A 23,484-nucleotide genomic window follows, 5' to 3' on the forward strand; every position below is an offset into this window, starting at 1 on the left:
TTGCCCCTGCGATTCGACATATTTTACGAACATAACCTTGTGTTAGCGTCCGGTAGTTCGGGCGGACGTGACGTGATGCTGGTAGAGAAGTAATTTCGAGAAAGTTAAGGGCGGATTGGTATCGAAACCCATATAAGCTACACAAAGGTCACAGGGATATATATATATATATATATATATATATATATATATATATATATATAGCGAGAGAGAGAGAGAGAGAAAGAGAGAGGAGAGAGAGAGAGAGAGAGAGAGCACGGCGGCTGGAGAAGAGAGAGAGGAGAGGAGAAAGGGGAGAAGAAAGAGGAGGAAGGTAGGTGGCGGGGCGAACCTCGAAAGTCTAGAGATCTAGAGAAGGTTTCTGTCTGGACTGTGCTTTAAGTTTTTGAAGATTTCTATTTTCACTGGGTTCCTGAGGAATCGAGGTCCAGATCGAAGGTTGATTCGTGGGGATTGGCGAAGAGAGCTCTCGTCTCGGTTTGGATCGGCTCTGGATCGTTCGAGCGACGTTCTTTGTAGGCCTGGATGGCTGCCCTACAGAGGTATCTTCCTGTTCTGTTGTGATTCATGGTGGTTTTTTTAAGTTTGGTTGGATTAAAAGTTTCATTACTTTTTTGGTGGGCGATGCTTTTAGCGAGCTGAGTTTTCTTGCTTGAAACTGTATCTGATTTCGAATACAGTTTTAGCAAGCTGAGTTTTATCTGTATTTGATTTGTTTTAGCAGCTCAGATCTGTTCATCTAAGCGCCGCATCGTCAAGGAATTCCTTTATCGTGCTTGAGAGGAACACTTGGGACCGAATTAGATCTTTGAAGCAGTTATCACAGGATAAGAAGAAACATTTATCTGAAGGCTAGGGAGTATTTAGTTCTGAATTCTGATCAGAAGCCGCGCTTCCTTGTTTGGATTTTAGACCTTTACGCTGGAGCGGTTAGGGGTTCCAGGAACTATGTCTTCCTTGAGCAGGGAATTGGTTTTCCTGATACTGCAGTTTCTGGATGAGGAAAAATTTAAGGAAACCGTTCATAAGTAAGCTTATATTTCTTGAACCGTGTGTCGTTTGAGGGTATTCTTTCTTTCTCCCATTTAATTAAGGTACCGGTTGAATTGTAGGTTGGAGCAAGACTCAGGCTTTTACTTCAATATGAAACATTTTGAGGATCTGGTTCAAGCAGGGGAATGGGATGAAGTTGAAAAATATCTTAGTGGTTTCACCAAGGTTGAAGACAATCGCTATTCCATGAAAATCTTCTTTGAGATTAGGAAGCAGAAGTACCTTGAAGCCCTTGATAAGTGAGATCTTGGTACTCATTTGAAAGTTCAATTTTCAATCTTAGTTCACCTTTTTTTTTTCAATAATTTATTTTGTGTTTGTACTCAGACATGACAGGGCAAAGGGTGTTGATATACTTATGAAAGATCTCAAAGCTTTTGCCTCTTTTAATGAGGAGCTATTCAAGGAGATTACCCACTTGCTTACCCTGGAGAATTTTAGGTAAGCTAGGTTGGATTTCAGTGGTGATGGCTTCTACAACTTGGCACAATAATTTGTGTATTACCTTATTTTTAAAATATTGGCAGACAAAATGAGCAGCTTTCAAAGTATGGGGATACTAAATCAGCCAGAAATATAATGTTTATGGAGCTTAAGAAGCTTATTGAAGCTAATCCTTTGTTGCATGATAAGCTGACATTTCCACCATTTAGAGCTTCTAGGCTACGGACATTAATCAACCAAAGGTATGCATTTCCTTTTCTTATACATTTATCACCAATACCATGCCCTTCACAATTACAATTTCAGTGTGAATGACAATAAGCAAACAATTTGGTTATAATCTGGCAATATAGACTTTTTTTCCATTCAAGATTTTGTTTCCTAACATTTGTGGCATCATTTTGGTTTATCATTATGCATATAATTGTTTATTTGCTCATGTGTATTGATAGCCAATGATTGACATTTTAATTTAAACCAATTATCTGTTTTCTTGTTTAGTCTTAATTGGCAGCATCAACTTTGCAAGAATCCACGCCCAAACCCTGATATTAAAACACTTTTTACTGATCACTCGTGTGCTGCTGCTCCTGCCAGTGGAGCTCGTGTGCCTCCACCTACCAATGGTCCTCTTGTTGGAGCCATTCCCAAATCAGGGGCATTTCCACCAATAGGTGCTCATAGCGTAAGTGGAATATTCAACTCCTTTGTTGATATCTTATTGTTGTTCTTTTCATTGACTAATGTTGAATTCCTTATGTATGCAGCCATTTCAACCAATTGTCTCTCCGCCTGCAAGTGCTATAGCAGGATGGATGACAAATGCTAACCCATCATTGCCACATGCCGTTGTGGCACAAGCTCCTCCAGGTCTTGTGCAGCCTCCAAGTACAGGTTTTACCACTTCCAAATTCATGCACTACTTAGTGGCCTTGTATATTTTACAGTAGGTTGTTGATTCACTACCTTGTCTTCTATAGCTGCTTTTCTGAAGCACCCAAGGACCCCTACGAGTGCTCCTGGTTTGGATTATCAAACAGCAGATTCTGAATACTTGATGAAGAGAATGCGTATGGGTCAATCTGACGAGGTATGGAAGAGAAAAATTTGAGCTCTTTTATGATGCTTCATTAGCCATTTTTTGGTTGTTGTACTAAGATCTGAATTGATTTGGTTAATTATGCCTGAGCAACCAAAATGATTTCAATAGGTGTCATTTTCTGGTGCATCTCATCCACCCAATATTTACTCCCAAGATGATATTCCAAAAACTGTAATACGAACTCTTAATCAGGGTTCAAGTGTCATGAGCTTGGATTTCCACCCTTTGCATCAAACAATACTTCTTGGTAGTTTCTGGAACCATTTTATTCAGCGAAAGCATATGGTTATATATATATATATATATATATATATATCTGTCTATGTATTTGTCTCAGCTCTGTCTTTGCTTCATAGTTGGAACAAATGTTGGTGACATTGGCATATGGGAAGTTGGGTCTCGAGAGAGGATAGCACACAAAACTTTCAAGGTTTGGGACATTGGGTCTTGTACTTTGCCCTTGCAGGCACTTCCTCAAGTTGAACATTTCTCTTACCTTTCTTTTTCCTACAACAATGTAAAATTTTGATTCATTTGGATTTTTGTGGAGTATTTAAATCTCTGTTTCTGTCTAATTTGCAGGCTGCACTAATGAAAGATGCTTCAGTATCTGTCAATAGATGTTTATGGAGTCCTGATGGATCTATTCTTGGTACAGAAAGCAAAACTTAATCTGTTTTCGTTTGATTCTGATTCTACATGACGTAATCTGAGCTTCACTGCATGTTCTTTTTTGCTCTAACTCATATTGTATCCTCTATGACCTCTTATAGGTGTTGCTTTTTCAAAGCATATTGTTCAGACATATGCTTTTAGTTTAAGTGGGGAATTGAAGCAACAGTTGGAGGTAAGTGAAAAGGTTGTTGGTTTGTGAGCATCCATTTATTGGCATCTAACTGCTTGTTGTATAGATTGATGCTCATGTAGGTGGTGTTAACGACATTGCCTTCTCCCATCCCAAGAAGAGTTTGTCAATAATCACATGTGGGGATGACAAAACAATCAAAGTGAGCACTAGAATATATTCTTCTACTTGCACAGCATGATGAAAACTAAAATGCATGTCTCTTAATTTTTATTACATGAATGGCAGGTATGGGATGCCATTACAGGACAGAAGCAATACACATTTGAGGGCCATGAAGCTCCTGTCTATTCTGTATGCCCACACTATAAAGAGTCTATCCAGGTTTGATCATGCCCATTAAGATAGTTTTACTAGATCCTCAGCTTGCTGTAGTTGACGTGTTGGTTTGGTCTCTTTGGTTTTCTGTTTGTGTTGGGAGATAGCTGGTAATTGCTCATTCAATCATAAACCTATTAAGTGTTGATTTTCATAATTTTTCATTATGCAGTTTATTTTCTCTACTGCCACTGATGGTAAAATCAATGCATGGCTCTATGATTGTTTGGGGTCTAGAGTTGACTATGATGCTCCTGGGCATTCGTGCACAACAATGGCATACAGTACAGATGGAACAAGGTGACATTTGCCTCATGAACTAATGCTGACATTGCAATTAAAGTACTAAGCTTCGAGAAGTTTCAAATGTCTGCATTCTGTAACATGGTTCAACTTGTTGTGTGGTATCCATCCTTCATCTTATCAGTTTCTCTTCCTCTTTCTTGTGTGTTCTTGTGCATAGTGTTTTCTGTGTCCGAGAAGTTTGGTAAATTACATCTGTATGCTGCAACAAGTTTCAGCTCATGTGTTATAGTTGTCCTTTTTCATGTTAACCATAGTCCTTTTCCCCCTCTTTCTTGAGTGTTCATGTTCATACTTGGCCATACAAGCCATTGATTTAACTTCCGGATCATTCAGATGTGCTCAACTTTATATATTATCGCAGGTCACTGTTGAATATTGACATTCTTGTCCTTTAATCTTCTTGTAGGCTTTTTTCTTGTGGAACAAGTAAAGATGGTGACTCACATTTAGTTGAGTGGAATGAGACAGAGGGAGCTATTAAAAGGACATACTCTGGTTTTAGGAAGCACTCACTAGGAGTTGTCCAATTTGACACAACTAGAAACCGTTTATTGGCTGCTGGTGATGAATTCATGATTAAGTTTTGGGATATGGACAATACCAATGTTCTTATTACAACTGATGCAGATGGTGGATTGCCTGTTAGTAGTTGCCTTTTGCTATTTTGCTTTGACTATACTGCACATGAAAGTTTCAGCCGAAGTTTCTTGCTTTTCTTCTTCAGGCAAGTCCTCGCTTGCGATTCAACCGTGAGGGTTCATTGCTTGCGGTTACCACAAGTGACAATGGTATTAAAATCTTAGCTAATGGTGATGGGCAAAGGTTGGTGAGGATGCTTGAGATGAGGGCTCTTGAAAACTCTCGAGGTGCTTCTCAACAGATCAATGCCAATCTAAAGGTATTCTTCATGCCAACTGTTTTTTTCAGAGAAATGATCTCTGATAGATACTCTTGAGAGATATCTTGTTACTCTATGTAGAACATATTTGTTATTAGTTGATGTGTTGTGCATATGTTGGACTTTTATGTAATACACAAAGGAATGTTAAGTCACAAATGGATGCATGCCTTATTAAAATATTGGAGTAGAAATTGCTTTATTTACATCCTGTGCTCTAGTCAATACAGATTCTTGAGCATAGCAATCAATGTTAAACTAAGGGATGGACTGCTGATGCCATGAAGGTAGATGAAAATTTATCTTGTAAAGATTTGACATTGTGGAAAGGCTTGGGAAAATTCAAGCTTTGGATGAAGCCAAAGGCCCATGACTGTATCAAATTGGTTCAGATTTGAATCTTATGTTGTTTAGTTTTGGTTCAGTGTTTTATTTAGTTTCATTGGAGTTATTCTTGAGATTGGGTCAAATCATGTGTATCAGTCCTCTATTATTATTCATGCTTCTGTATCATTAATAGATGTCATTTCACATGATGCTACAGAAACCGAGTCTTAAGTCTTCGTTTAGTCTTTAAATTTAGCTCTCTAAATGATCTTGTTTCCTCTAGATTTTGAGAGTCATAGTGGGATTTCTATTAGCTTAGTCATGTATTTGCCAAAGAGGCACCTATTTCCTTCTTAAAAGGATGGTATGTGAATTTAGATAATTAAAAAAGTTTTATTTGCTTGTTGGCCCTGGTATCTCTGTCTCTTCCTTGGTTCTCCTTCTGTTTATTCTTTTGCTCTCTAATTTGATATGATTATTACCCTGCTGCATATAAAAATCCTCTCCTCTGATAGAGAGGAGAACTCCTGTCCTGGTTTGATTTAAATAGATTACTGTTTGGTTTGGAAAAAGAAAATCTTTCTGTAGGGTTTTCAGACTTTTCTGCTTTCAAATATTTATTCTTTTAATTTTCCTCCTGCAGATTTGCATCTTTTGATTAACCATATTATTGATCTGGTTCTTGTCAATATTTTTGTTAATATCTTTTCATTAACCATATTCTTTTCTTCTTTTTTTTGGTATTCTGTTCCTTAATGAAAATAGCAACCAGAAAGGTTTTTGTATTCTGAATTACTTCTGCTCCAGTATCCATGATTCTGGGGTTCATCTGAGTTATGTCCTGCATCAAGAAGTCTAAAGATTTTCGTGACTAGTATGCCATTTAAGGTAACAAAGTTGTCGGCCAATTTGAAGATTGCATATGTCCAAATTTATATAATGATATATATTGCTATATGTTAGTAATCTTAGAAAAAGTACTTCGTAGACTGATGGTAGATTCAAGTGTTTGGGAGATTGTGTTTCTTTCAAATTCTTAAGCATTTATTCAATCTTCTCAATATTTCATTCTTTGCTTCATGCAGCCCCAAATTGTCAGTGCACTGGGAACTGTTTCAAATGTTTCAAGTCCTATAGCAGCTACCCTTGAACGAGCTGATCGAATCCTACCTGCTGTGTCAATGAGTAGCTTAGTGAGCTTGCAATGCATTATGAAGTGTTACAATAGCTTTCATCAAGTATTAAGGGATTAACTATAAATCAAATAACTGCAGGCTGCTATGGATAATAATAGGACAGCAGACATTAAGCCAAAGATCTCAGACGACACTGACAAGATAAAAAACTGGAAGTTAGTTGACATTGTTGATTCTGCCAATCCGAGAACCTTGCGGTTGCCAGATACATTGGCGACCTCAACCAAGGTATGTTTATGTTCCCCTAAAAAGAATTATGGATTTCTCGTATTGGCTTTTGTTAGAGGGAAGAACAAGTATGAGACATATTCTTTCCTTGAAAATGTTTTAATTTTTTTTTGCTTTCTCTGGTGATTGTTTTCGGTTGTAATTTTCGTGATATTTGTAATTAGAAGAGGGGCCAAGTGCAGAGCAGCCTCAAATGGTTCAACCCTGTAACATAATATGTTTCCGTAGGATACTTACTATATTCAGACTATAGGTGTAATGCCTGTATTCTGTTAGATGTTTAAGATGCTTGGGAGAGGGTTTTTCCTATGCTTTTAGATACTATACAATACGTAAGGGAGTAGCAGTTGTAAATTGGTCAATCAATATTAAGGTCTTGCAGACCATGCCTGCAGTCATCATCTGCTTGTGTAATACATGTCCTGTGTCCACCCCCAGCATGTGTCCAAATCACATTTTTACAGCCTACATATGATAGATTTTATGTGGTGTGCCATGCATTGGCACTGTACTGATAAGGCACACATCTTTATAGTCTCTACCATGCTAGTAATCTGTTGACATGGCATATGCAAAAATTTTCTTCTTTCAACTGCTTCAGTTAGATCTTTGAAATTGAATTATTTCCTTATCATCTTTCATAGTTGTGAATTTGATTGCTGTTGGGTAGTTTGCTGTAGTCATGGGTCCTCTTGAAAAATTCGACAACTACATATGTTTTATATTATACAAGCTATTGCTAATAATCCATGACACTTATTTGGATCCCAATATACGTAAATGTTGCTTTATGAACATACTAGAAGCATATCTATCCATGCATGCACTCTGTGTTTTACAGATCTTGTGTTACCACAGTGATTTTTAATTGAAGAAATCATGTTTTCTTTTTCCTGCACATTTATCTGTTGGAATTGTGACTGCCGTGCTGTGGACTTAAAAGTGTTGATCTGTTGACATTATAATCTTTTGATATGCAGGTTGTTCGTTTGTTATATACAAACTCTGGGCTAGGAGTATTGGCACTTGGTTCCAATGCTATCCATAAACTCTGGAAATGGACACGTACTGAGAGAAATCCTTCTGGCAAAGTCAGTAATTATCATTTATTAGAATAATACATACACTGTTAAATTTTTTTCTAATTTCTTCTTGTGTTAATTCTCTAGTCAACTGCATCTGTTGCCCCTCAGCTGTGGCAACCATCAAACGGTATTCTTATGGCCAATGAAACAAGTGATAGCAATCCAGAAGAAGCAACTGCATGTATTGCTTTGTCCAAGAATGACTCCTATGTTATGTCTGCATCTGGTGGAAAAGTTTCTTTATTTAACATGATGACTTTCAAGGTATGAGGAGTTTTTAAATTCTATGTGCAACTTTTGTACCTTGGATCAGTGAACATACTTTAGGAGCATCTTCCCGTTGTCGCTTCACACCAAAAATGTTTCACAGGTTATGACAACATTCATGCCACCCCCACCTGCAGCCTCCTTCCTAGCATTCCATCCTCAAGACAACAACATTATTGCGATTGGAATGGAAGATTCTACTATTCAGATATACAATGTTCGATTTGATGAGGTGAGCAATCTCATCTTTTTGTATTTGCTCTATGAGTATGCTCCGTCTGTGTGTTCTTGCAATCAGACTTAAAACAGCATTTCTAGCATCCTATCACATTACCGACTTATCAGAAATTTGGCTTCTTTATATGCCCATAGGAACTTTCTTATTCAGATAAATTCAGATAAAAAATAAACACAAGATCACATTTTTTATATAATTGTTTAAATATATTGGGTATATTTTGCCTTTCATGATCATGGAGAAAACTTAATAAATTTATTTGTTTCTTATTTCTTTTCCCATTTCATGCATGCTTGTAGGTTAAAATCAAGCTCAAGGGTCATCAGAAAAAGATAACTGGCCTAGCATTTTCGCAGCCACTAAATGTTCTCATTTCTTCAGGTGCTGATACTCAGGTATGCAGACCAAATAATATTTTATGCTTTAGTATTGTGCTTTGTACTTCTACTAATGTTGAATAGAGGACTTACTAGTTTCTTGTCATTAAATTAATTTTAAAAAAATGTTTTTTGCATTGATTTGGCTCTTAACTATGCAACTTCTAGTTCTTATGGGTATTATGAATTATAGTTCTTATTGATTTTTAAGCAGGTCCTATTCTAGGATAGGACATTTTTTAACTTCATCATATTCTCACTCGAAAGGGTTGTTAACTGATGAAGTGAAATGGCAGCTCTGCATGTGGAGTATTGACGGATGGGAAATGAAAAAGTCACGAATTATCCAAACACCGGCTACTCATGCAGCTCCAATGGTTGGTGACACCAAAATTCAATTTCACAATGACCAGACACATCTCTTGGTTGTCCATGAAAGCCAACTGGCAATCTATGACAACAAGCTTGAATCTTTGTGCTCGGTTAGTTTTTGTGCTTTAATCATTGTAGTTCTACTTAAAGAATGCATGGGAACCATGTTAACAAGTCAGTATCTGTTGTTGCTAATTTCTCGAATCTATTAGTTATTCATGTTTTCATATGCTTCTCACTTTCCTTGAGCGCACTTCTTATACTTCATCTAATTTCTGGTTATAATGAGAATACAAGTATCACAGCATGTTTCCCAGTAAGACACTCAATTTATACTTGGTAGTGACTATATTCTTAGGTCTGTTATTACCCATCTGATATTTAATAAATTTACAACATTGTTGGAATTTCTGGCTGAGAAAATGCCAAGCATTTTAGTCTTTTGTCTAGATCCTAATGATTGTTTGTGTTTGATATGCTGCTTCATGTATGTAAGGTTAGAATGAAGAATCACTTCTATCTTTGATAATAGATAGCTGTTGTTCAAGCCTTCCAAGTTCTATTTGTTAGATTATGTAGTCATGTTTAATTGGATAAAGTATATTATAGTTCTGATTAGATTCTAATTAAGGTTATCGGCCAATAGAAAAGTAGTCTAATAATAATAGGACTCTTTATTGGGGATGACCCTGATGGGAGGGACTCTCTTAATTGTTTATCCTAGGTTATCTGCTCTCGTTTATAAATAGACAGGATCTTCTAGGGACTATATACAGAAGAGAAATTATAGATCTACTCTCATCTCCCTTTAGTCCCTATTCCATTGCTTATAGTGGTCGGATAGAAAGAGAGGAGAAGGCAAGCCTAGTTCTCACTGCATATTATTTCCTTCGGATTAGATGATGGTGCGTTTGCAGATCAGAAGAAATGTATTCTGAATGTTATCAAGAGGTATGCATCCTAAATTTAAACTATTGTTATTTGATCTTAGATTCTGTTAAGTTTTTCACATAATAGTAGCATGATTATAATTTTTATGCTTACAATTATATCAGAACTTATTTTGAAATCAAATATCCTATATCATAAAAGCATTAGATCTGTTTTGTGTTATCACCCTTTGCTTGCGAAGGGTGATATGATCTATTTTGTTTATCTCGTAGTCACCTGCTTGTGGGTGATGAAGGTTTCTTGCCCACACAAGTGGAATTATGGATAGAAAGTTGCTGCTTGATCTTGGTTGACGGGCTATGTCAGTAGTTTATTGTCGGCGATGGTGCTATGAAGGCTAGTAGCCTGCCAATGAAGGGTGATCCGATCTATTTTGTTTCTCGTAGTTGCCTGCTTACGGGCAATGAAGGTTTCTTGTCCACACGAGTGGAATTATGGATAGAAGGTTACTGCCTGATCTTGGTTAACAAGCTGATTCGACAGTTTACTGTCAACGATGGTGCTATAAAGGCCAGCAGCCTGCCTTGGTCACTAGCCCTATTGCGGGCTACGACTATGTAGGTGACAACATTGTATACAGCAACGACATAAGCTACAGTAGTGCTACATACGGTGGTACAAGAGGGGGACGATGTTAAGGGTTCCGCGATAGGTGGTCGTCGGTGAGCTGTCATCTATGTTGGCAAACGACTTGCTATCCATGATGGTACAACATAGGGCAATGATTTGCTTTATCATCGACCTTGCTGTGGGCTACAAACTATTGTCGGTGGCATCATAGGGAGTCGTGGCAATAGGACTCTAGCAGTCTAGCTGCTAGCATTGACGTGCGCTGGTTCTAGTGATGGCCGAAGGTGATGGTGGCGTTACGATATTGGGCTCTATAATGAGGAGTCTCATGACCGTTGTAGGGTTGTACCACAAAGTGTTAATAGAGACCTGGGTAATAGTGGCAGTGTGATAGCCTTGTTGAGGGTGGTAGTTGCACAAGGTCATGGCATGTTATGGTAGGAAAGATTGCCATTGTGTGTCATTATGATGATGGGATTGGCAATAGAAGCATCACCGAAGGTCGCTAGATGTTGCGACGAGATAGGAGGCATCATGGCAGGAAAGTGTTGCTGCGGATGGCACATCATGATGGTGGTCATCAACACCAACTTGATGGCAACCTGAGACCAATCTAGGTGTCGCAGATGAGGTGCACAATGGGATGGTTTTTTGTAGACATGTGCTTATCCGTGTTAGAGTCATCGAGATCCTAGACGGTAGTTTAGGTGCTACTTGCAGACAATAGCCTAGCATTGGAGTGAAAGGTCGAGGGTCATGTAGTAACCGTGCGATAGAGATGCCATGGTGAGATGGCTGTGCATAGCACTAGTTGGGTGTAGGCGGTCAGCAGTGCAGCACCTCAAGTGACGTTGAAGGGCTTCTTGGGCGACGGTGATTTGGGTATTGCTCCCAACAGCGACGTGAAGGGTGGTCGATAAGGCATTGCAATGCAACACATAGGGTAGACGGCGGATTGTTGCGCTGCGATAGATGACGACGATTTGGATGGTTTGCTATGTTGCGGACGACGACACACGATCAATGGTGCACCATCACTAGCAAATGTGAAGAGGATGTCATAGTCTGTGCTATGGAGAAGCTACGAGGAAGAACCAACAATGGGGAATGAGTCTACTAGGATTGTGGTCAAAATTAAATTTGATCAAATCTTACCCAAAATTTAATTTTCATCCAACCTTAATTTTGACTTAGTCAAATTTTAATTATGACCTCAAACCAATCCTATGGATTTTGACCTAGTTAACCTTGATTTTAGCTTAATTTGGGAAAGTTTAATTTTGATCAATTTTGTCCATGGTCAATCCCAATTTATGATCGGATTTGATTTTGACCATAGCCTGATTGAATTTTGATCATAGCCTAATTTAGACCTAATTTGGCTCAAATTCTAAGTTTTTGACTGATTTTGACCTCGGTCAACTTTATTTTGATCGAACCCTAATTTTGGCTAATTTTAACTTTGGTCATATCTAATTTTGACTGGTCTAATTAGGCTGATGTTTAACCCAAATCGATGAGCCCAATTTAGATAGTTCAATTCTAGGCTTGTCTAATTAAATAAGATTAATTGGCCTAATTTAGGGTTTCATATAGTATTTAAAAATTATAAATTTCTTTTATAGTTTTCTCATATGAAATATTTGTAAAAATTTTTATTTACTTGTGGTACTTAAATTCCAATTATTGCTTTTGAATATTTATATGGTTATTCACATACATATTAAAAAAATTATAAAATAATATTTATTTTTCACATAAAGTCATGATTATTATTTTATTATGATTATAATCTTCAAATAAGTTTTTATATGTTAATTAATGTTAAATAATTATTATGATTATGATTATTTTATATTAAATTATTTCTGCATGCATTACATTGAAGAAAATTTAGTGAATATTATTTGTAATTTATATTCCTAAGTTTTATCTAACTTATAGTCGCTAAAGTGACCTTTGATGATAGGATTATGGAGTGTAAACTGCAAAAATATTTTTCCATATACATGATATTTAAGATGTATTTTATATTTTTGTATTAGTCTTATAGCCACCAAAGTGGTATAGACTAATAAATTTATAAAATTATATTATAGAATTAGTTTTAAATGATATTAAAAAAATAATATTTATAATGACACACATAATTAGGAGATTTAGATAATCCTAAAATAATATTTACGTCGAATAATTATGTGATAGGGTAGGATGATATTATTTTAGATATTTTTATAATTTAGAATTGTATACCCGAAGATAGTAATACTATTCTATAAGGATAGTATTAATTCTTCATAATTATAAATTTTTGTGTAAACACTAGATATGCTAATATTTCACCCAAAGATGAAATAAAGATTATATCAGTAGTCTAACATTTGTTGAAAAACTCAAAACATTAATATTATATTATTTTTATTGTTAAAGTGATACTTTCTATTATATTGTTATGCTTCTAGTGTCTCTAATTTTTTTGGATTATTTTTTTATAAATGATTTGGACATATATAACTTACAATAGGTATGTCAGACCTTATCCGAACTTGTTAGGAGGATCATATAATTAACTACTGAAAATTCTATAGAATAAATAGTTGGAGTAAATAATTAAGAAAGGTTTATTTAGGCTTATCTTTATAACAATTACTAGTAATATTTAGATTCTATTGCAATATACAACTTTCACACTGAAATTTATTAAAAAGTCATTGGCTGACACATTAATGAAAGAACTAATTACATATCAGTATTACAACATTCGAGGAATTCTATAATATATCCTCGATATGACTGACAAGGCTACAAATTTCAAGAATATTAGACATGGTGTGTCCTTCTCGTATAGTTTATTTGTAGTTCTCTTCATTCTTAGTAAGATGCATTTAAGATTCATAACAATACAAATAAAGTAGAAATTAAATTTAAATGAGCTGACTAATATATGTATTTAGGAAGAATTAAGATTAAAGTGGGAAATGTCTCATGATATTCTACATACTCATAAAAAAAGTTGAAACATAATTCACCAAATGTATCTGTTAAGTTTATAAGGGCTATACAAACTTTATATGTTTCGATTCAAATATTATGAAAATCTTTTCTAATATTCGGTGGATTGTATTTGATTCTTTAACTCATGTTACTAATAATGGATACGATTTCATTTTAACTCGAAAAAGTCAAAGGAGCATAAAAGATTTATTGTTATAGGGAATCATTTTAAGCGATAATTATGGTTACTCATTGCTTACGTTTAAAGATGATTCATTTGATGGATATTGAGGATACATACTATGTTCTTACAATTTGAAGAATTTAATTTCTTATTTAGAATTGTTAGGAATTAGGATATTATCCTTTGTTTTAGTAATGACAAACTCAATGTATTTATGATTCAATAAAAGTTTATTATGAAGTTTTGTATGATGGTTTGTACTGATTTAATGTGAATTTTAAATTTATAACGATTCTACAGTCAAATGTTTGAAATGAAATGTAGTTTCAGAAACTCTTTGAGATTATATATACTTACATCTGTGAATCATTCCATGTTTCCTATTGTATGAAGAAAGAAAATTTATTATCTTTGTAAAAGATTTGTCAAAATATAATTATATATATCTAATTCATGTAATGTTTTAGGCTATTGACACCCTTAGGTGTATATAAATAAATTTGAGAGATAATTAGATAAAAAAGTTAAAAATTATCAGATTCGATAGGGGTGGTGAATTTTATAGATAAGGATCAGGGTTTTGATCTTCTTGCTAGATTCCTATAGAGTAGTGAATTAATAAGAGTAATAATCTTGAAATTTAGTATTGGGTAAAGACAAATTGATTTGATGAAGGTAAACAACAAAATAATATTGATAAACTCATACATAATGTTGATATCACTATTAATGAACTTGATGAATAACCACAATCGATAGTCTTGAAAAAATCTTAAAGGGAAAGGAGATTTGTCAATTTTTATAATTATGTTATATGTGTGTAAAAGCTAGATTATAACATGGTATGCAATTTCGAATGGTACCGGGCGGTACGTACTGGTCCGACGACATACTGGTACGCGGATCGCCCGCTACCGGACGGACTGTGCTACAGTGCTACAGTAGTACACTGTAGAGTACTACAGTGCTACAGTAGAGGAAAATAGCTCAGTAAGCCCTGGTGTACCGCTCGGTATGCCGGTACCGTACCGTACCGAGCCAACCTCGAAATACCGGTACGGTACGGTATTGTATACCTTGGATTATAACATAGGATTCAGAAGGATCTCTTATTGTTTTTACAAGTTATAAAAAGTGATTATTCTAAAGAGTAATACGATGCAACGAAAGAAGAGTTAAAATTAATGGATTGGAGTGATGTTTGGAAAATTATCGACGTATCCAATAATTGTAAAAGAGTTAATTGTAAATTGGTCTTTAAGATTAAACATGACTCAAGGGATAATATTTAATGATATAAATGAGATAGCTTACATTATTGGCATTAAAATATTTAGGAATATATCTCAAAGATTACTAAGATTATGTTAGAAATGGTATATTTATCGGGTCTTGGATAGATTTAGTATGTAACTTTATTCAGCTTGATATACCTATTATTGTATGTGAAAATTTTAGTCTAAACTAGTGTTCAAAGAATGACTTGGAAAAGAATCAATAAGAAATATTGGTTATGGATATGTAGTTGGAAGTTTATAATATACTTAAGCTTCTACTAGACTAGATATTAGTTTTACAATAAAGAATGCTAGGCAAATATAGAATTTCCCATAAATAGAACAATAGAAGGCTACAAATAAATTGATAAGATGTTTATAAAAAGCAAAGAGTTATATGCTCACATATAAGGGATCAGATCAGCCTGAAATGATGAAATTTTCATGTGTTGATTCTGCAAATTGTTTCAACAATAGAAAGTTCATTTTACGATTTATCTTTATATTAGTTAGAGGGATAATTTTTAAGAATAGTATAATACAAAGTGTATTATCGAAAATAGAAGTTTATTTCATAGTATGCTTTGAGGCTACTAATCAAGTTTTATAACTGCGAAAATTTATCTCAGGGCTTGGTGTGGTTAGACTCAATTGCCAAGTTACTAAGGATATTTTATGACATATCACAATAATTTTCTTCTCTAAGAATAACAAGTACTCTAGCAGTTCTATGCATTATCATATTAAGTATATGATCGTCGGAGAAAGAGTCCAAAAATAACTAGTGTATTTATTGCTGATCTATTTACTAAGGCCTCACAACCTAAGGTATTTAAAGAACATGTTCTTATGATTGTGTTTGTGGACAACTCATAAAAGATATGATGATGCATATTTGAGTGGGTATCATAATTGATATTTTCTCTTACGTAATTAAAATTATTTGTTTTTGCTATCTTGTTCACATTTATGTATGTACATATTATGATTAAATGTAATAATAGGATTGTCTTGACAAGATAAATTACGATGGTCGTTATGGATTGTATTAGAAAAGACTAATAATATTGTAATACATAGAAAGAAGTATGATATTAATAATATACAATCGTATGACTCGTATTGATAGTCAGATTTAATGTAGTATTATTGCATTTATTGGATTTATTGGCCTGCTTTATAAAATTCGTGGTCACATGTAAAATATTTTTTAAAATTTAATTAGTGAAAACTATTTTTAAAAAAAGTTTTCTTATTTATTATGATTTTAAATTCTTTTATATCATATCAATTAATGGGCTAAGTGGGAGAATGTTAGACTACGTGACCCTGTTTAATTGGATAGATTATGATTATCAACCAATACAATAAAAATTCAATTATAATAGGATTCCTTATTAGAGATACTCTAATGGGAAAGACTCATAATTACTTATCTTAGGCTATCTACTCTTGACTATAAATAGACATGGCCTTTTATCACCCCTTAGTCCCTATTTCATTGTTTATAGTGTGATCCTATGAAGGATAGGAAAAGAAGAAAAGACGAGTTTAGTTCTCCTTACAAATCACTTCCTTCGAATCGAATAACAGTGTGTTTACGTATAAGAAGAAATGTATTCTAAATGACATCGAGAGGTATGCATCTTAAGTTTAATCTATTGTTATTTGACTTTAGATTATGATATTAAAGTTTTTTGACATGACAGTAGCATGACCATAGTTTTTATGCTTCCACTATTAACTTACAATATACCTTCTGCCAACGCACTTACAAATTTTTTTTCTCTTGTGCAGTGGTTACCTAGAGATGCACTACCAGCACCAATTTCAAGTGCAGTGTATTCATGTGATGGTCTACTGGTATACGCTGGATTTTGTGATGGTGCCATTGGAGTTTTTGAATCAGATAGCCTGAGGCTTCGTTGCCGGATTGCACGGACTGCCTACATAAGCCCATCCATTTCTAGGTAATGCTAGTTGCTTTCAGTGGATTTCATGTGCTACCTCAAAAAAGTTGGGAATCTGCAAGGCTTTGTTTTGTGTATGCGAATGTCATTTCTGTTGGTTTTTTAGCCAGTAGAACATTATTAGCAAGTACTACCTAAGTTATACAGTAAGGTATTTATAAAATCATCTATTCATTTAAGAAATTACTGGTGACTTATCTTTGATGTTTCCTAGGTGATCAGAAACATGTATTCACTCTGTTGTTTTTCCTCCTCTATGTTTTATGCGCCGTGAACCTTATATTAGCATGTACTACCTAAGTTATGCAAATGTATAAGGCATTTATGAAATCAGTATTATATTAGGGGATCAGAAATATGTTGTCCTCTGATGTGCTTTGTTCTTTCTTTCTTTCTTTTTGCAGTCCTGGAGCAGCTTATCCCATGGTGATCGCAGCTCACCCATCTGAACCCAATCAGATAGCCTTGGGTATGAGCGATGGTGCGGTGCACGTAGTGGAACCATCCGAGGCAGACTCAAAATGGGGGGTAGCCCTTCCGCAGGAAAATGGAGCTTTCCCACCCGTCTCCTCCAATCCTCCTTTGAACAATAGTCAAGCATCAGATCCCCCTCCTAGGTGATTAACCTTTCTTTAGTAGAACAATAGTTACATTCCTAGATGGGCATAGTAGGAGAAACATTTGTGTGACAACAGCCACCTCCAATTTCACAGCTTCTTCCCTTTTGTTTCTGCTAACCTGTTCGTTCTTGTAAAGCCCCTCGTATCTATTTGGGTGGCAATAGATGAGTTGTAACATATGTAGCTACCATGGATTTCTTTTCTCCTCTGTTCTCATAAATTCCAGTGGATATCACAGCATTTTAAGAGAAAACTCATGGTGGACATTGGCTTGCTTCGTTCATCGGATCGATGCCAATTACAATTCCTTATTTCTAAAGAACAATGGGGATGATGATAAAGCAAAGCAGCCTGCCATTTCTGTTCCCATCCAGAATAAGTTAAATTCTTTTATTGCCTCTATCTGTTTCAGTATCTGAAAATTACATCTTTTTCTCCCTTTCTTGATCAGAAATGAATAACTCATATTATTATTTTAAATAAAACACATATCAATTGAACTCGATAGATATTAGCTAGCAATTTTGATTTTAATTTGGAAACATAGAGACCTTGCGATAAAATATTAAAGTTTTTATCAAGCTAGCTGGCACCTTCTTACTTACATAGTTGCATTAGCTTAATTCATTTCAATATATCAAGTTTGATTAACTTTGATGGGGATTATTATTTTTGAAAAATAATTACCCTACTTGCTTCATTCCCATCATCACTTATTAGAATAAAATCACCACATTAAATATAAATAATTTTCTTTTATATTTTGCAAGAATGAACAAAAATGCAAACCACATTATACTGACGATATAGGCCTGTATCTAATGTGAACTAAGACTTATATTGACCTATAAAGATCTGATAGATGTATATATCAATCATTAACTTAGGTTTAAATATCTTAAGCCTGTATCTAATGGTAATGATGTCGTCTCCTTGGTGAGTCTCAGCAGCAATCCGTGGACTGATGATTGCTGTTCTATTCAATTCCTGGGACTTCCACTTCTAATCCTTTCCTTCAGTGCTATGATGGCACAGGGAGGGTTGTCTCCGGATCAGATTATGTTTGAGCGTTGTGTTGGCATAATGAATAGCAGCCCTTGTAATAATAAAACCCAGTTGGATTTATTCTCAGTGTGTTATGAATCCCCTACAATAGCATATCCGAGAGCAGATGTTGGACCTTTTGAATTGGTTTGTTGTCTCAGATGCCTCTGCTCCACTGTTTCTTCAGTGTGTATTGGTGGAACATATTGTGGATTACATTACGAAGATACTCACTCACACAGCAACAGGGAAGATCTAAATCTTTGTAGCATTATTTCTTATAGTTGTGCATTAACTTGATAGTTGTGCATTATTTCTTATAGCAATCTATCAAAAGATGAATGAAATATTCTTATTTCATGCTTTATTCCACACTGTTTTATGGTTTTCTTTTTAAATAAATGTGCCTACTTAATTCCAACTCTCTCATATCAATTCCAGAAATATTGGACTTTGGTATGTATGTTTAGCAGTCATGTTTAACTACGATATCCTACTAAAACCATAAATCTTTTCACTTCTAGAAATGTTCATTCCATTTCCACCACAAAAGATATTGCCTTCTATCAGTGCTGATCTTTTGAATCAATATCATAACAGTAACCAAAAAGGTCAAAGCAAATGGCTCCAAGCATTAAGAATTGTACTGACAGAATGAAAAGGATAACTTGTACTGTAGTTGACTAAACAGGAAAATAGCTCACGGAGGTGTCTCAAGGAAACTGCGACCCTCACCCAGATTGGTTGGTTACTTCTTTTCTTCCTTCTCTGCCTCTGCAGCCTTCTTCAGCCTGACGCCGACCTGACGCTCGTTCATCCGCTCAACACGGAGCTTGGCATAAGCTTTGAATGACTTCATCTCATCTGTAACCTTCACAAGTTCGACCGTTGGCTTCTCACGCACAATGGGCATGTATTGGCCTTGGACCTGGGTAGCAGTTGCAAGTTCTTCTGGAGCAGAATCTCCAGCCTGAGAAACCAATCGTACACAAAAGCATGAGCAATGTAACAGATCAACGACTGATCAACTACTGGCAGCTCCTAAAATATAACTAGCTTGCCTTGATCTTGCGAGCACGCCTTGGGAAGATGACAAGCTTAGCTTTGTATGTCTTCAGCCTTTGCACGTTAGCCTGGAGTCCCTCAAGAGAGCGATTCTTTCGCCTATGGTCCACTGCAATGCCAATTGTTGGAGCAAGTTTCTTTGGAATGCCTGCAGCCTGCATTTGCGGCAGAAGCAATCATTATTCGCTTGTGAAATACAGGTGGTAGAAACTTTACCTTTAATGAATTTTGGTGGACATTTTACTTTCTTCAGATATGATGTGGATCAGAAACCTATCCCTTGGCATATGGAAATCAGTCTTATAATGCCTTTGCCACACCTAGATCATGCATACCATGGCTTGACACACATACTTAATGGCAGGACTCATACAAGATAATACCAGGCCAAATATAGAACCAAGTTCAACTTTTCAGAATAATTTCATGGCATCAATCAACTAGTCCAAATTCGAGATCGAAGTCTTGTTGGACACCAACACTTGTTGAACATTCCTCAATGCATACTTAGTGAAGAACAATGGCGAGATCCTTGTAACATCTACACTTGTGAGCTTTTGCTACTTATATGAATGGTTGTTATGCTTCTCATAAGCCTCATATATGATGCTCATATTGTCTACATCATGCAAGAATATAACTATGACATATGAGAATATATATGTATTCATTGTCATGTCCATGACGCGTTCTGTCCATACTTATATATAAGATCAGATGACGCTTATCACAGTCCATATTCATGCTTCATGGTAAAGAAGCTTCATTCTCCAAGTTAAATTCTAACTTCAGTTAGCAATTGGCAAATAGTAATTCTCATAACTACTTTTCAAAGGAAAGAAAAGCCAAGATAATAATTTTAAATACCTTCCAAAAAAATATTCCAAAAAAATTCTAGCCAAAATTGGATCGGAAACAAAAAAGGGCCATGTAATAGAACTTACAAAACAAGGTCTTCCAATTAATCCTAACTTTAATTCAAAGCTATTACATTACCCAACAGACAACTTAAGGCAAGAGGATTTACACAAAAATGCTTAAATCACGTATTTGTCTGCAAGGAATAACCAATCTTGTTTTGGGAGCAAAATTTAACTCAAATGCAGAAAGTAAATAGCTATTGGATAAATATATCTATGCCAAAGATGACCTCAAAGCCATATATATCATGAGAGGTTTTAGAATAAAATAATGAATGCAAATATTATTCCGGACATGAAAACATAATAACAGATATATAATCCAATCTGTAAATTGCATCTTTTGTCATTTCAAGGTAACATTTTCTCAAATATGCACTAGTTTCTCATCCCCCCTCAGCACTTGAACCTATAACTTCTATTACATTCCAAAACAATTGCGTGCAACATGTACATCAGGTGCTTTGGCAGAACTTGACCAGATGAGAACTATAATGCATGTAGGAGGATCGATTAACAAGAACTCATAACTAGTAAGATACTTAGAAATATGTTTAACATGTTAAAAGAGAATGTGCAAGATTAAGAAAAACACTAACCTTGAGCTCCTCAAGAGTAAAACCCCTGCCTGCTCTAGATTTCATGTTGTACTTGAGCGTCTGACACTGAACAACAGGACGCAAAGGTCCAGCAGTTGGACGGGGAAAAATCTTCACAGCTTTCTTTTGACGTGCTGTTAAATCCAAATGATAGCATATGTCAATCAGTACGACAAAGAAAAAAATGGAATGTCAACAAATCTTACTAGAAATAGTAGAATAAGAAATGAAAAAGATTGAAACACAAGGCAGACACTGAGAGCCCATAATCAAGTCTGTCATTTACATCAGTGATGGTGGACCAACTAATAAGCAGGTCAGAGAAAGAGAAGGAGAAAGGGACAGAAGATTAAAACACAATGCTGCAGGCAATGAGAGACCATACTCATTACTCAAAGCCATCTATATTCGCAGGAGTAGACCAGCTAATATGCTGGTGAGAAAAAGAGAAGAAAAGATAATTACCAATGCGTCTTCTTGTTTTGCGAGCTGGTTGGTTGAACCATGTCTTCACATAATTCTGCCAGTGCTTCTTGAAGTGTCCATTTGGCACAACATTGTTATGCTTAACCATGGCTCACCTGAATAACAACATAGTTTAGAAGAAAATAATTTTCAAATCTACTAAACATAAACTAAACAACATCACAAGCTTGCATATGAATAAATAAGAAAAGCAAATATTTTTAATACTAGTGAATAAAATGCCTGTTTGAACAACTATCATGTAATCATGGTTCATGATCCTATGGTGCAAAAGGTCACCATGACTAAGTGAAATCCAAGCCCCTATAATCGCAAACTTAAAAGGCTCCATGGAGAGAAGATAACAGTGAGAACTTCTGATAAACTTTAAGGCAACTAAAGACAGCCCACATCTCAACAGAAACCCTACAACTATCAGTCACCATTAAACTATTATTCCTAATGTAACATCCTTCAATTGTAATGACCTTCGAAAAGGGAAGCATATGAATAAAGAGCCAGTCTAAGTTGAGCATATGGCTCCATGGAGAGAAAATAGCATCAAGAACTTCATGAATATTTTTAGGACAAGTACAGACAGCCCACAGCTCAGCAGAAAACCTACAACTATGAATCTCCATAAAATTCTTATTTCCAACTTAACATCCTCACATTGGAGGGGCCTTCAAAAGAGAAATAGGTAAACAAAGAGCAAAATTAACGAAAGTTAAGCAACAAGATGTTAAACTATATCTCTCCTCCTCCACCTTGAATGTGTTCTTTCTGGATCAAGTTCATTTTCTTCTTTCTCCAGAAATGTTAGATACAATCTTCCTGTAGTGCTTTTGATGCACTGCACCTCTACAAATCATATTCTGAAACCAAACTCCTCCACGGAACAACCAAGGTACCATATTTAAACATCCATATCCAACTGAGTTCCTTAATGTAATGCAAAAAAATCAGCTTCCAGATGGTAAGGATAGATAGGATGGACCACTAGCAAAAAAACTAATGACTAATTCAATATACTTCTAACTAATAATCATCATAATGCATTTCCAGCAAAAAGTGTTCATATTATATTTCCAACTCATAATCCTGATATATCGGAACTTTGTTGTCTTGCTAGCTTCATACCTACCGATCTAACGCTCTCACATCGACAAGATCTGAGACGCCATCAACACATATCCCCGAATCGTTTTTACCAGGGACATTGAAGAACGGCATAAAAATAATCGAATAAATCATCAAAAGACTTCAAATTAATCCATAAACATTCTCCCCAAGATATAACTGAAGAACTATGATAGCACGCTGTCAAGTTATTCCCCGCTACGATATCCAAAATCATCAACCAAGAGTAGGAGAACAGATGGAACATGGATCGAGCGAAGACGAAGAGACCCTCACTGGGATGCGATGCCGCCTCACCTTCGGCTCCGCCGCAGTTTGGGTCCGCGAAGGGGTTGGAGACGCTCGCTCGAAGGGGTTTTAAATGCTCACGGTGGCGGAGGTGCAAGAAAGAGAAGGAAAGGAAACAAAACCCTAACTTGGACGGTCCAGATCACTTGATGGATGATCCAACAAATGATGTCGCACGTGAGAACAGGGTGTATGACATGGAGTTCTCCTGGTCGTCTGATCATTGTTTAGGGGCCTTAATCATAATTAAGGTTTTTTCGGTATTTTGTGAAGATAATCTTGTAATACTTAGTCAATTAGCCCGTCAACTATATCAACGGC

General features: G+C 35.6%; 2 protein-coding genes across 7 annotated transcripts; one reads left to right on the top strand and one right to left on the bottom strand.

The window, feature by feature from the left end:
- The first annotated feature begins 236 nt into the window (after positions 1 to 236).
- On the top strand, positions 237 to 17,925 carry LOC135581879 (protein TOPLESS-RELATED PROTEIN 2-like). Of its 3 annotated transcripts, none has more exons than XM_065158145.1 (26): positions 237 to 542; positions 725 to 1,028; positions 1,113 to 1,292; positions 1,381 to 1,494; positions 1,581 to 1,739; positions 1,999 to 2,182; positions 2,265 to 2,391; positions 2,478 to 2,587; positions 2,708 to 2,846; positions 2,956 to 3,077; positions 3,182 to 3,251; positions 3,373 to 3,446; positions 3,511 to 3,606; positions 3,693 to 3,788; positions 3,955 to 4,082; positions 4,495 to 4,729; positions 4,813 to 4,986; positions 6,399 to 6,506; positions 6,588 to 6,737; positions 7,718 to 7,828; positions 7,907 to 8,086; positions 8,193 to 8,321; positions 8,627 to 8,722; positions 9,001 to 9,186; positions 16,850 to 17,022; positions 17,427 to 17,925. In XM_065158145.1, the coding sequence occupies exons 2-26, from the start codon at positions 949 to 951 to the stop codon at positions 17,641 to 17,643; spliced, it is 3,438 nt and encodes a 1,145-aa protein (XP_065014217.1). In that variant the 5' UTR covers positions 237 to 542; positions 725 to 948; the 3' UTR covers positions 17,644 to 17,925. The 3 variants fall into 3 exon arrangements, with proteins under 3 accessions (XP_065014217.1, XP_065014223.1, XP_065014231.1); XM_065158151.1 differs by having other exon boundaries at positions 2,265 to 2,385; XM_065158159.1 differs by lacking the exons at positions 237 to 542; positions 725 to 1,028 and having other exon boundaries at positions 1,173 to 1,303.
- A 1,252-nt stretch (positions 17,926 to 19,177) lies between these two features.
- Positions 19,178 to 23,309, bottom strand: LOC103980605 (large ribosomal subunit protein eL13z). Of its 4 annotated transcripts, none has more exons than XM_009397050.3 (5): positions 23,173 to 23,309; positions 21,736 to 21,851; positions 21,271 to 21,404; positions 19,748 to 19,906; positions 19,178 to 19,656 (listed from the first exon to the last, which is right to left on the bottom strand). In XM_009397050.3, the coding sequence occupies exons 2-5, from the start codon at positions 21,842 to 21,844 to the stop codon at positions 19,435 to 19,437; spliced, it is 624 nt and encodes a 207-aa protein (XP_009395325.1). In that variant the 5' UTR covers positions 21,845 to 21,851; positions 23,173 to 23,309; the 3' UTR covers positions 19,178 to 19,434. The 4 variants fall into 4 exon arrangements, with proteins under 4 accessions (XP_009395325.1, XP_009395324.1, XP_009395326.1 ...); XM_009397049.3 differs by having other exon boundaries at positions 23,152 to 23,280; XM_009397051.3 differs by having other exon boundaries at positions 23,146 to 23,259.
- Between the last annotated feature and the right edge of the window lie 175 nt (positions 23,310 to 23,484).

This window comes from Musa acuminata, chromosome BXJ1-4 (genome assembly GCF_036884655.1).
Source record: "Musa acuminata AAA Group cultivar baxijiao chromosome BXJ1-4, Cavendish_Baxijiao_AAA, whole genome shotgun sequence".
NCBI lineage: Eukaryota > Viridiplantae > Streptophyta > Magnoliopsida > Zingiberales > Musaceae > Musa > Musa acuminata.